Source organism: Phragmites australis, chromosome 5 (assembly GCF_958298935.1).
Source record: "Phragmites australis chromosome 5, lpPhrAust1.1, whole genome shotgun sequence".
Taxonomy (NCBI): Eukaryota; Viridiplantae; Streptophyta; class Magnoliopsida; order Poales; family Poaceae; genus Phragmites; species Phragmites australis.
In genome coordinates, this window is record NC_084925.1 from 24,567,739 (window position 1) to 24,581,526 (window position 13,788).

Genomic DNA, 13,788 nt, shown 5'->3' on the forward strand with positions numbered 1-13,788 from the left:
TAACCATAATCCGCAAGCTGAAACAAATAGAGCGAAAATCAAATAGAGTGGAAGATGGGGAAAATTTTGTTTCCCTGACATCTGAGGCAGCTGGCCCACAATCAGCCTCCTCCCAGCCTCTTGGGCCTCAGCAACCAAAGTTGCACTGCGCCAGCCCACAAAGTCAGAACTCCCCAAACCTACAAGGAGAAGAAACCCTACAACCGCTGCTACGCTTGGCGGCTCCCTCCCGACTTGCCTCCGTCCTGCGGCTCCCATCGTCGCTGCGACGCCGCCTCCTCTGAGACCAACAGGCCGCCGCTCGCCGGGATCCCTCCCGCCTCCGTCTATCGACGGGTCTTACCACGCCGTTCGGCCTCGCCATGGCGCCAGCGGGGGTGGATACCGAGAAGGTGAGTTCCCGGCTCGATTTTCTTCCACTTTCTTTTTTAAAGAGGAATTGCTTGTTTTTCTCACTGACGCGATCATCTCATGGTTCCTATCTCCCACTGCAATGATGGTGCTAACAGGACGCTCTGGACGAACTGGAGATGAACATGAAGAAGTATTCGCGGGGGCATACTGCTGACCTGAAGGTAATCCGTTACTGTGCTCTTACAAGTTGCAAGTGTTAGTCAGCCTGAATTTGTTGGCCAGCTATGCTAATGTTCTTTTTTTCCTCCTTGAAACTTCCGATTGACTTGTTTGGTTTTGGAATGGCTCCTTAGTCGCTGAGGGACAAGAAGTTGAAAGGGCAGCTTGCTGTGAAAGAGAAGCTCTATGGCCAGTCTGCGAAAGCTGCTGCGAAGGCCGAAAAGGTGTGCGTATTTTTACCCCATTTTTGTCGATTTGCTGCAACATGCCTATACATTTATACTCGGATTGCAACGTCTGCTAGTAGCTCTCGCACTAGAAATCTGAGGTCCACCCGTTAAGACTGGACTGATAATACAATTGAATGTGATATAAAAACCTTAATGTTTAGTATGATGTTTTCCCGCACAGTTGATTTTTAGCTGCTCCAAGGGCCTCACGGGTATCTAAGTTGGATGAACTGATGAAATGAAGCACTCGCATATATATTATTTGCATGTTAAATATAACACGGGTCTCTGAAACATTAGTGCCAAAAAGGAAGAGCCAAAGAGATATCTATTTGTAGATTATTGATGCATATGAACTTGCTGAAAGTACGAATGAACTTAAATATACTTGCTTTGGAGCAGAACCTTTGTTGCCTTAGGTCAATTCCTAGCTCGTAGCCAATTATAGCTTGACATGCCTACCATTTTCAAGTCGCTCTGAGGGATTCTCTTGCATAAATTAGATATGCTTATTTGTATAGCAAATATAGCACCACCCTCATTTGAATTCCTTCGTTATATTTTTCATCTGTTTGACCCATTATGCTTCTTCCTCATCATACTTGATGATTACACTCTTGAATTAACTGTTGTAAATCTCAGAGAATTTGTCTTTTGCTTATCTCTATTACTCCATTTGCAGTGGCTTATGCCTACTGAGGAGGGTTGCTTAGAGCCAGAAGGTTTGGAGAAAACATACAGATTTCAACAAGAATCGATTGTGAACGAAGTGGATCTTTTGAGTTCAAGAAAACCATTTGATATGATCTTACCTGGTAAATCTGTTAAACCATTTGTGTTCTATGAGCCTATGTTAACATAGCTTGTATATTGCTCTTCTCAAAACCAGTTGGTACCTTTTTGATATTATTGCCTCATTAAAGCCTGATGTAGTAAAAAAATGAACATTACGAACAATTGTCTTTTAGTTCTCTGTACTTCTACATGATCCTGTACCAGATCCCACAATCATGCCCAGTGCTGATTTTGATTGAGAACACTTCTAATGTAGTATTGTGTATAAATTTGATATTATATATTTGTGATACTCATCTGTTATGCCTTTAAGGTTATCCCATATTTCTCTTTCAGTCGTTATCTTTTAGACTACCAAGAGTCTGGGCGAATTTTTTGCTTCATTGCACACCCTTATTTTGCCGGAGGCAGAGTAACCCTGTTCCATTTACCTAAATGAAATCTGCTTTTTGTTGAACATGTAACAATTGCTGCATATAATCTGGCTGTAGACTGCCCACAAACCTAAGCAGTCTATATTGCCACCTTCCTTACCATTAACTTTTCTGATTATGACTATTGAGGACTATGGGGATCTGACTGGCTCTTGTCTTATGCAGTACTTGGTCCTTATACTCTAGAATACACATCAAATGGCCGCTACATGTTAGTAGGTGGGCGAAAAGGCCATCTTGCAATGATGGATATGCTGAATATGGATCTCATCAAGGAATTTCAGGCCAGTTTTTAATATTGAAGCATTTTCCCTTATTGCAGAGTTACTTTTCCCTCCCTTGTTGAGAGCATACCCTTATTTTGCAATATCGGAGTTGGGTATCAGTTAGTATGGGAACTAGATGTGAGAGAAGGCTAAGATAAGAATGACTGATAAGAATGAAAGATAAAGTTTGAAAACAAAACTGGCTACTTTTTATGCTGTCATAGTTGATGAGGAAAATTAATTCTATGGAATGTATGGAGGTGGAGGCCAGAACTTCTTAGAGTTTATATATACTTATATAGAGTAAATTGTACCATAGATATAACAACTTGCAAGATGGGTGCAACTAAATTAGGTAACTTGACTGTTGCTCAAAGTTGTCCGTACTTGTTTAAGTGGACCCTCTACAGATCAAACTCACACGTGGCCTAATCACGCACACGTGGGGCTTGGCTATGACCTACCATGAATCCAGAGGTGTATGATTAGTACGTGGGGTTCATTTCACCCTGTTTATTTCCAAATACCCCTTCCAGATAGCTGTGAGCACCACAATGGCTTGAGGGTGGCGCCACTAGGGAGGTGGTCAAGTTGGCACCATCAAGCTCCCCTTTGCCACACTGGTAGCTTTAAGCACCAAATTATCTAATCTCGTCCATTGGAACTGGTTTTCTACCCAGCATGAGCACTTAAACAAATTCCATGACAATTTTGAACAGCTATCAAGTGGCAATTGTTGTAAATATGATGCATTTTTGTACCTTTTCATTTCATATGCTTTTATTGGTGGCAGCTAAATTTGGATCAACTTTGATGATTGTAGTCCACATTGGTCATTTTCTTAGGACAGTAGAAGCCTAGAAGGTCGCAAGAGGCTTTTCTTCTGTCTTCCCCTTTGTATTTTGGTCCATGTTTTCTTCGATGATCTCCATTATATGGAGGGATTTCTGGTTGCTGTAGGCTAATGGCGATGTGTCTTCTATTCCTTGTCGAAATATGTCTGCATCCTCCATTTTTTTGGAACTCTCTCAGTTTTACAATCACAATCATTGCTAATATCTTATTTCTGTCTTATTGCGCTTCATGCATATTGCGTTTCCCTGATCTGGCTTTTATTTCTGCAGGTGAGGGAAACTGTCCGCGATGTGGCATTCTTACATAATGAGCAGTTGTATGCGGTCGCTCAGAAAAAGTATTTTTTCGTAACTTTGCTTGAACTGTGTACTAAATTGTCGTTGCTCATGAATGTCAGCATGTTCCATCTTCTGATCTTAAATATGAAAAGAAGGGAGATTTGAAACCACACACCAACCTTTGCTCAGAGTCTCAGAAATAACAACCTTTAGCACATTATGCTTTAATTTGTTGATCAACCAGTCTATAAAATTGTTCAAAATGATGCTACATGTTGCTTATAGAAATATCCTGGAGTGATATCATCTCATGGAAACATTTGTGAACAAAAAGCGTAGTTTCTGGCAGCCTATTTAACTGCCAGTACATAATCTGAATTTTAACGGCTCGAGGTAGGAGCAGCTGAGAATTTCCTTTTGAGTTCTGACTGCCTTGAATTGCTTGTCTGGAACTGTTCGTTATTTCTTTATTAAGACATTTAACAATCCTTTACATTGAAATGTTTTTACTAGACTAGATCAAACAAAATTTTATGTACCAGTCGATGTTTAATTTTTCCAGGCAGTTGTATAAGGCTGTTGGTCTTTATTTCCTGTGTACTAAACATTTCATAGATTACTCATGGGAATATTTTTGAAACAGGTACCCCTACATATATAATCGACATGGTACAGAAATTCACTGTCTAAAGGTATGCATGATGAGAATGTCTTTTCTTTCTTGTTGAATATGGGAGTTGCTGACAGTTCTGTGAAATTATTATTTTTAATGTTGATTTTCACATGCTTCTAGTAAAATTGTAGAAAAAGGTAGACAAGAATGGAATTTTTCCTATTTTCTGTGCTCCTTTGATCCCCACAGAATTTATGGCACTTGAGCTACATGTAAATGTTGTGCTCGTTGATTACCTAATCACATATGCAACTTTTCTTTTCAGCACTACGGGGAAAATTAGTAAATGTCACTGCAGATCATGTGTTCTTGAAAAATACCCTTGTCTGTGAGACTGACAGGTGGCTCCCGGCCCACTTGTTAGTTGGACACACAATGGCTTTTTTCACGAGTGCAAGCTCTTAAGTGGTAAAATCCCCTTCATTCAGGAGCTCACTTGTCACTTAATCAACACCTTTTCGTTTACCTTTTTTGCCTCACTGGGCCTCCAAATGAGCTTATTTGTCTTAAACAGTTCGTTTATTGTTAGGTGGAGTTTTGTTGGAATATATTTTTGTTTTTCAAGCAGCATCAGAACAGTTAGCAACATGCATTCTTTTGGGAGTCTGATTGCTTCTTCTTTGTCCACAGGAACATGGCAAAGTGTTGAAACTCCAATTTCTGAATAAACAATTCCTCTTGGCATCGATAAACAGCTTTGGGCAGCTCCACTACCAAGATGTGAGCACTGGTGAGATGATTGCAAACTACAGGACAGGTCTGGGGTGTACTGACGTTATGCGAGTCAATCCCTATAATGCTGTTATTGGCCTTGGACATGCTGGTGGCAAAGTTACTATGTGGAAACCAACCAGTGTGAAACCCCTTGTCACTATGCTGTGCCATAGTGGCCCTGTGACTGCTGTTGCATTTGAGAGGGGTGGTCATCTTATGGCAACGGCAGGCATTGACAGGAAGATAAAAATTTGGGACCTAAGAAAGTATGAGGTTGTACGTTCTTATGCAGCGCGTGCTCAATCTTTGGATTTTAGCCAGAAGGGTTTGTTGGCCTGCAGTAATGGATCTCAAGTAGAGATATACAGGGATTTTGGTGGGCATGATTATAAACTTTATATGAAGCATAGGATAATGAAGGGCTACCAGGTTGGGAAGGTCTCATTCCGCCCTTACGAAGATATTTTGGGCATTGGGCACTCCATGGGCCTTTCTTCCATTCTTGTTCCAGGATCTGGTGAGCCGAACTTTGACACATTTGTTGACAACCCCATGGAAACTACCAAGCAGAAGAGGGAGAAGGAGGTGCATTCTCTCCTCGATAAGCTCCCACCAGAGACTATCATGCTTAACCCAAATATGATAGCCACTGTAAGACCTCCAAAGAAGAAAGAGAAGAAGACCAAGAAAGATATCGAGGAAGACATGGAAGATGCTGTTGAGGCCGCCAAGAACACTGAGCTCAAAAAGAAGACCAAGGGTAGGAACAAACCCAGCAAGCGAGCCAAGAAGAAAGAGGAAGAGGTTTTCAGAGCCAAGAGACCCTTCCTGGAGCAATATAATGAAAATACTGGGCGACCTGACAAGAAGCAGCGGATAGGCGATGAGGTTGAGCTGCCAAAAGCCTTGCAGCGGTTTGCCAAAAAGACACAATCATGATCATAACACAAAGCGTCGAGATATGGCAGTGGTCCTTATTTATCATTAGTGTGTCTTCATAATTTAGCTGGCTGTTATGTAAAATTTCCATGTGAGGAAATAGTGCACAAAAGATTGCACCAAAATTTTGTTCTGAACGTTGACATTCCAGTTGAGCATGATCCTCTAGGTTGAAATTTAGCTCTTTTATTCTCTTAGGTAAACAGGTTTTCCATTCATACGCTGAAGTAGGTGTTTCAGAGATCTGTCTTTGGGTGATCTAAGGTGGTAGCCTTGCACACAGAAAGCAATTGTAGTGGTGCCTAGGTGCCTTTGTGCTGTGAAACAATTTCTTGTGCTGAGCTTTGGGCCTTTGGTTCCCTACAGTGATCATATGCTGGGAAAGCCATTGCTTGTACACATTTGCAGCCTAGCATTCTGGACTAGTTTTCTTGCAGCTCGTCTGCCTGTAAGTAAACATGTAGCCGGCAAGGCCTGTTGTATCTCTGTACCAGCATATGCTGCAAGCGATAACTGAAATCATCTGGTTATGCGAGTTAATTTCAAATACACTAGAATGCGAATACAAACAGATTGGGCTGCTGAATGCGAATAGAGTGTCTACTTATTTTGGTCTGATATGGATGCCCGCTTTACTTGTTTAGTGCCAAGGTAGACTAATCATTCTAATGTGTGTTGTCGAAACTGCGGTCATCGTTACATCAGTTTTTTCCCCCCTACAGTTATAACAAAATTAAGATTCTACAAAAGTATGGTCCTACTACAAGAATCAAGTCGGTTCTGTCGATGCAAGATATTAAGATCTTAAAGCTTCGAGCATGAATCGAGATTCAAACAACCGCATTTTGAAGCTTGATCACCATATAAAAGTTGCAGACTCGGGCGGAAAACTCAGATAGCGACGAATGCATAGCAGACTGGACGCAGCGAGAGCGAGACGTTCGTGGTTTTCACTCCCTTCCAAAAAAACCCTTACGAAAAAGTGGAAAAGAAAAAAAGTGAAGAAAAAAATGGGAGAAGAAAAGTAAAAATCCCATAAGAGCCCGGAATGGGGTCCTCTGACTTCGAGAGGTGTAGTCAGAGTGACGTTAAATCGCTGTGAGCAGAACAGAGTAGAAGATCGCCAAGGCACTCCTCTCTCTTCCATCTCCAGCGGATCGAATGGCGTCCCGCCTCGCCTCGCGTGGATTTCAACAGCTTTTTCATTGGATCGTTGTATGGGTGGTACCGGTACGTGTAGATTTTCCATTGGATTTTAACTAAATCCATTATTTAAAAAAATCCTAGCTCTGCGAAACCTGAATAATTAACCCTAAGTGGTTGTCTGATGTGCCAGTTTTGCCTATGTATGAGTCGAGAACGGTGGAGGGAACGATCATATATATACGCCTTCGCTTAAATAGATTTCATCACCTGTAATGCTCTGTTTGTTTCTCTCTGAATTCTGGATTCTGAATTGTGAATTGTAGAAGCTCAACTTAAGTGAATTATAAATTGTGCTATAATCTAGACATATATTTGCAGAATTCACTTTCAAAATCTGACCGTTTATTTGCAAAATCCATAATCCACAATTCACAATTCAGGGCAAACAAATAAGGCCTAAGTAAACCAACAGCCTGCGTCGATCAATAAGCCTAAAATGTCCCTGTGCCCTTCCTAAGAATTCTGCTGCTTTCGCCTGTCTCTTTGCTGCTTTCTGCCGTCGATCGTGAACTCGGCAACCGTCGCCGGTGCCCCGGCCTCGGTGCCAACTTATCGCTGAAATCTCGACCCAACTTGGCATGAAAAACTAGTGGGTCGGTCCGGTCCTATAGGGTAACAACTTGCATCCTTTAAGTACAACTTAACAAGGTACACAACAGGCTACTCCATACAAAATATATACATCCTTTTTGTATATATTTTGCCTAATACAAAAATCATATATAGGCAAAATATTACAATTTTTAGCAGTCGAAAAAAATCTTTTAAGAAACAAGGTTTGTATGGTTCAAATGACATGCGTGGTTATAAAGTACCTAGCATATACATTTGCCCTTCCATATGAATGTAAGGACCTTTCCCTAGACGTTCATACTATGCAATCTCCATTAAGATGCGTTCCAGTATTCATGAACTAAATGGACCAAAAGCACGCAATGTTGGTTCCTGTAACTGCCGGTGAACTCCTGACATCGGTCAAGTGTCTCGGATAACAAAGTGAACAAGCAAAACAATCCATTTGCTGTTTACATCTGAAATCAGTATCGAATTCATTAGCTCTCCTGTTGAGATTTACAGCTCCGTAGTCCTCACTGCAAAACAGTAGCAGCAGCAACTCACTTGTGACCAGCACCGCAGTACTTCCAAAGTCAAGACTGGCCTTGAAAAAAGAACAACGTTCCACCAAGCATATCGCCCTGTAAGGCCCAAAGGAGCCCCCACCCGACCAACACAAAAGTTAGAGCAAAACTCCCCACAGGCTACTCCATCTTCTCAATAGAATATAGCAAGGAATCAATATCAGGTGTAACAATTGCACGATTTCCGACCTCTCCTAGGCTGCAGCAGTGCTTCTCCCTGGAGTCAATCGCTACAACCTCTTGAGCAAATGAGCAATTTGGGCCAGCTGAAACCTGTAAAAACTGTTGATTCTGAGTACATCGTGAAGGGGAAAAGAAAGAAATGCACCATACAGAAGTTTACAATTTTCAGTACTTACATCAAATAGTGCATCACCAAGAGTCATCTTCACTTTACCACTCTTAATCTCTTATGCACGAGTATCTTCCCCATGAGGCCACAAGGGAGCTCCTTCATATTACAGCCATGGATGGAATGATGTCTCCTCTTCCTGTTGTTTCCCTTGGATTTTGCATTAACATCCACATTTGTGTCTGTCTCTGTTTCAGCAACTGGGTCACCCTGCCTTGGTAAAGGAAGAGAAGCAGGAAACTGGAAGAAGAGCAACTGCGGTTTATGCACCCTTTCCTGTCAGGACAGCAATCAATACAAGGCAGTAGCTATAGGGAAGCTACTTAATCCACTTACAGCACGTGTAAGCTGTTCGTGTCCAAAGATTATATATACAAGACTGAATATGCAATCACCGACAGTTCGGTTAACATGTGAGTTTTGCTTTGATGTGAAACACCTGAAAATGAATAGTTTCGGAACCATGCAATATGGTATACATACCATCAGACCAAGTTCTTCAGCTGCAGTCAATTTACCATCTTGGGCTCTGCTGGAAGAAGACTGTCCGCACTCCTCTTCATCAAGAAAATCTGTCAAATATATGACGGAACATCAATGAGAAAGTCAGACAAAAAGTGACTCAGTGAATATCATGCCGCAAAATCCAGAAGAAACAAAAACAAGAGAACCTGGATCTCCAGAGTAGGGCCTTCTCAGTGGCAGAATAACAGGATAATTGGTACAGGTGTAATCCTGCAGAAGTTACTAACGGATGAAATCAACAATGAAAGAAGGTACATCACCTTTTTGTTTTTTGATGTGCCTACTCACCCATGGTTCATCATGCTCCTTTGGTAATTTTACAGCAGATATGCCTGAATACACATGGAACAAACTATAACTATCTTTTCAGTTACATAATTGCACGATACTTCAGAAATAAAAGCAGACGTAGTAAAGGCAGACAAAAAAAGCCTCTACTAATAACGAGTAAAGCCAACCTTAAGCTACTACATGACAAAGAGCTTCTTGGAGTGGGGAAAATTCTCGGAATTGAAGGGTCTGCTCGTCCAAATGCGACCTGGATACGGGTTTCTGCATCACAATGGAGGCATGGAACAGATGTTATTAATGACTTATGTAAATTAAAAACATAAATCACACAATTATACTGACAATATTGATCGTGACGCCATACAACGATGAACTAGTCAAGCACGTTTCTCAAATAGCATCCTATGACCTATGCTCCTACTGATAAAAGTAGTCCGTGTTTTTAGAACTTCAGGAAGTTTACAGTAGCTGTTCTGATAAATGAGCTATGACTTAATTCCCACTAGAGAAGTACATGGGGTATAAGATCAAATCATTGCTAGATTAAGAGGTTTATCGTAACAAGGGGTTTAAACTATAGTCACCTTGTTTCTCAGCCTTAGCTCTACTTCCCAGGGCATCAGTGCTCTGTCATATGAAACTATATATATAGAGAGAAGGGGAAACTAGTATGTACTTTTGGGAGTACATATTTCTTACTATGATTTATCACATAAATAAACTGGATATACTTCTTTATCACTATGAGTATATTTATATATTCATTCTAAGATACTTCAATATAAATTACATGAAAAAATTGAAAAAAAGTTCATCAATTTTATTAGATTTTGATAATACCTTCATATTTGTACATAAAATGTAATATAGTAAATATATATATATATATACAAACCACCTAAAAAAGTATACATACCATTTGGATGATCTTATATACTCACATGCTTCATATACATACCATTTATTACATGAGATACTGCTTATGTTATGAGATACGTATGTGAGAGTATATACTCCCGGGAGTACCAAATATGTTATATATATATATATATATATTATATACACACACTGTATGTATATTCTGCAGGTATGCTCACTGTAGTTCATGTCTGCGCACACCCCACAAGTTGTAACTCACAGTGTTTTGGGTTGTAACTGGGGAATATGCGCAATGCGAATAACAAGTTGTAACTCACAGTGCTAGCTTCTCGTGTTGCAATTATGCATTTATGGACTTGAAGTTGTAATTAATCTATCTAATAAGTTGTAACTCACAGTGTTACCTTCTCGTGTTGCAATTATGTATTTCTGGACGTAAAGTTGTAACTGATCTACCTAACAAGTTGTAACTCATAGTATTTCGGGTTGTAATTGGGGATGTGCGCAGTACGAATACAAGTTGTAACTCACAGTGTTAGCTTCTCGTGTTGCAATTATACATTTCTGGACGTGAAGTTGTAACTGGTCTACCTAACAAATTGTAACTCACAGTGTTTCGGGCTGTAACTGGGGGATATGTACAGTGCGAATAGCAACTGTGCATAGACGCAGAATAGCCTCACCGTGTATGTGTGTGTGTGTGTGTATATATATATATATATGCTTGATTTGGCAGGATTACACACACAAGTACCTGCAGGCACCTAAGTCCAATCATCATCCCGGTCAAAATTCTACAGCCACACTAGGAGTGCCACAAAGGAGTGACATCCTAATAACTGGTAACATAGAAATAAAAAAAATTCTAACGAAGCAAACAATCAATGGAGTGACATCCTAATAACTGGTCAATTTGAATTAAAAGTTAACACCCGAGTTTGATTTGGTTTTAAGCTGGTCAATTTGAGTTAAAAGTTGAGTTGAAACTTTCTTTGCATTCAAATTGAAAATCCTCATCCGATTTGAAAGTTTGATAGTATTGGAATTGAAAGTTCAAAGTCCAAGATGAAAAATATTTTAGAAAACCAAGTTTAAAGTCAAAAAGCTCTAGTGCAAGTTGCTTTAAATTAGTTCTTATGCGGAGGGGTGGTGGTCAAAGGCTGCGTGTGATAAACAAACTCTCATTGAATTATTCATTGCTTTTCTTATTTTAATTTATATTTAAGAATCTAACACATTAGGTTATAGGATTGGGAAAAAAATTATAGTAGTGTTTGGTTCAAAAATAGCAACGTAAACGTTAATGGTAATGAAAAGTGGTGGTAATGAAAATAGATCCAACGGATACATGATTTGTTTGGTTCCCTAATGTAATGGGATATGTTTCCATTACAAAGTTTGAATCAAAACAAAACAAGGAGCGTCGCCCCACCTCCTCGCAGACCTCGTGGAGTCGCATCCACCACCGCTTGGTCGTGCTCGGCACCTATACTCGCATCACAGCTAGCTAGTTCCCCAACCGTGCCCATTGTTGGTGTTGGCACCACCGCTTCCCTCGCCCAGTTCCACCATCAGTGATGGCTGATGCTGACGAAGGACACAACAGGAAGAGGGAGAAGAAGAAACTGAAGAGCACCAAGTACTCTCTGCCATCTCCTGCCCACATTCAATCCTCACATACAATCGTTGGCCTGCTCCTAGCCGCAGCCCATCTGCTGCCTTGTCATCTTCAACCAAACACCATATATGGTGTACTATATAGCACACATACATATTGCTGCATATTATATGACAGAGAACCGAACACCACATATATGGTGTACCATGATAGCACACATACATATTGCTGCATATGACAGAACCAAACACCACATATATGGTGCACCATAATAGCACACATACATATTGCTATGCCTTACAAGTAATTAGCGACAATGGATTGCCCTATCTTAGAAATTGCTATACAACTCTCATGCCTTCAAAGGGGGCGTTTGGTTGCTCGCATGCTTGAGCCTAGCTCGTATCTGCTAGCTAGGCTTAACTCAGTTAGGCTAAATGTATACAATAGCAATTTGTTTGGTTGTATGTATCTGTTTAGCCTGACTAAGAAGATATGAGGTTTGGTTGCTTGCACGAAGACATATTGTATGAGAGAAAAATATACAAATAAGTGTTATCATGATATTTATTTTATATTATTGTACTATTATAGTCATTAGTTTATCTTATTAAGTCTTAATATTCTTCAAAATACATTAATATCACTTAATATATACTAATCACATACTAATAACATCATTAGTTGGGTACTATGTTGCATCCAGTGAGCCTGGCTCTGCAGAAACCCATCTGCATCCCTTATCTACAGAGCTAGACTGAGTGCATACATTTACATCCCGAGAACCAAGCTCAAGATAGCATACGGACAATCAAACACCTGTTGACTATATTTCACGGGTCAGACCGAGCTATATGTAGATAACCAAACGCACCCTAAATGATAGAAAGTGGATATTGGTGGTGGCATGCAGATCCAAATAGTGTACTTATCACTATAGATACACATTGTACTGCATCGATCGATCGATCTATCCTACTCATCAATCGTAGCTTGATGAGGATTAACGAGGAAATTAAGGGCGAGGCTATTTTTTCAAATTGAAAGCTCACCGATGGAGAATCCTATCAGAAATCAAACCCCCGCTATAAAACCTCATCGACTTCTTCAGTTCAATTTCGCCTGAAATCTCACACCATTTTCAGACATCTGAGAAATAAGAAGCGTGAGAAATTAAAGAGTAGGGCCTTCCTTGAGTTACAAGAGCCACTCCGAGTAGCCAAGGAAGACATGCCTAATTAATCAGGCTCAGCTCAATTAAACTATAACAGCCAACATAGGCAAGTCATCCTTGGCTACCGAATCAGCTCTGTTCCTCATGCAAGGCCTCCCTCTTCTTAGTTTGCATGCAAAACCCTTTTTAATTTGTGTATGCATGCACCATGTATCTGCTTCAGGTATTTATAGGGTAAAAAGCACTCAGAAAAGCTTGCATGCCTGTATGCATCTATGCAGGGAATAATCAGGTTGATGTTTGACCCCTGCCTCCTCCACAACTTTTTGTTCGATGCTACTCTTTGACATTTGACTATTTTTTCTGTACCATTAGAATCTGTTCTCTCTCTTTTAGTTTGCATTTGGATGTGATTGATAATATCCATGAGGCCCAGTACATACCTGAGGTTGGATCGGGATCATCTGTAGTACTGTAGAGGATTCGTGTCCTCTGAGGTCCTATCTGTTAAAGATAGAATTTATATGTTGTACATTAGCTTTAGAATTGTTTTCGGTTTGTTTCCTTTAGCAACCGATCCCTGTAATCTCGTTGGTTTGTTTCCTTAACAACCGACGCTGTAATCTCATCCGATTCTGCCGGCCTTCTATAAAATAGGTGCGCCCCTGCCCTTGAGCTATGTGCGACGCTTGCGCATATCCTACATCTCTACATGGTATCAGGCTTCCAATCCTGAGCCCCATCCCCACCCCAACTCCAACCGACGTCAAGGCTCACGCTGCCGTCTCCAAGCCTTCGGCGGACTACTCCCTACCTTTGTCGCCATCTTCCGCTGCCCCACCTCGAG

At 40.6% G+C, this 13,788-nt stretch overlaps 2 protein-coding genes across 2 annotated transcripts; one reads left to right on the plus strand and one right to left on the minus strand.

Annotated features, from left to right (window-relative positions):
• The first annotated feature begins 175 nt into the window (after positions 1–175).
• LOC133918991 (probable U3 small nucleolar RNA-associated protein 7) lies at positions 176–5,937 on the plus strand. Its single transcript, XM_062363168.1, has 8 exons — positions 176–392; positions 510–575; positions 708–797; positions 1,486–1,618; positions 2,198–2,316; positions 3,423–3,490; positions 4,075–4,123; positions 4,735–5,937. Exons 1-8 carry the CDS (start codon positions 363–365, stop codon positions 5,755–5,757), a joined length of 1,578 nt encoding a protein of 525 aa, XP_062219152.1. The 5' UTR covers positions 176–362; the 3' UTR covers positions 5,758–5,937.
• A 2,285-nt stretch (positions 5,938–8,222) lies between these two features.
• Positions 8,223–13,767, minus strand: LOC133917882 (uncharacterized). Its single transcript, XM_062361708.1, is given in 8 exon segments — positions 8,223–8,375; positions 8,462–8,506; positions 8,509–8,730; positions 8,938–9,026; positions 9,126–9,189; positions 9,268–9,311; positions 13,385–13,445; positions 13,756–13,767. Coding segments are annotated over 8 exon segments (690 nt in total).
• Between the last annotated feature and the right edge of the window lie 21 nt (positions 13,768–13,788).

What these genes read in the sequence shown, in the direction of transcription:
- LOC133918991 (XM_062363168.1), top strand. Translation starts at nt 363, where the DNA reads ATGGCGCCAGCGGGGGTGGATACCGAGAAG. An exon ending in CGGGGGTGGATACCGAGAAG is followed by an intron (nt 393 to 509) that starts GTGAGTTCCCGG and finishes TGGTGCTAACAG; the next exon opens with GACGCTCTGGACGAACTGGA. An exon ending in GGCATACTGCTGACCTGAAG is followed by an intron (nt 576 to 707) that starts GTAATCCGTTAC and finishes ATGGCTCCTTAG; the next exon opens with TCGCTGAGGGACAAGAAGTT.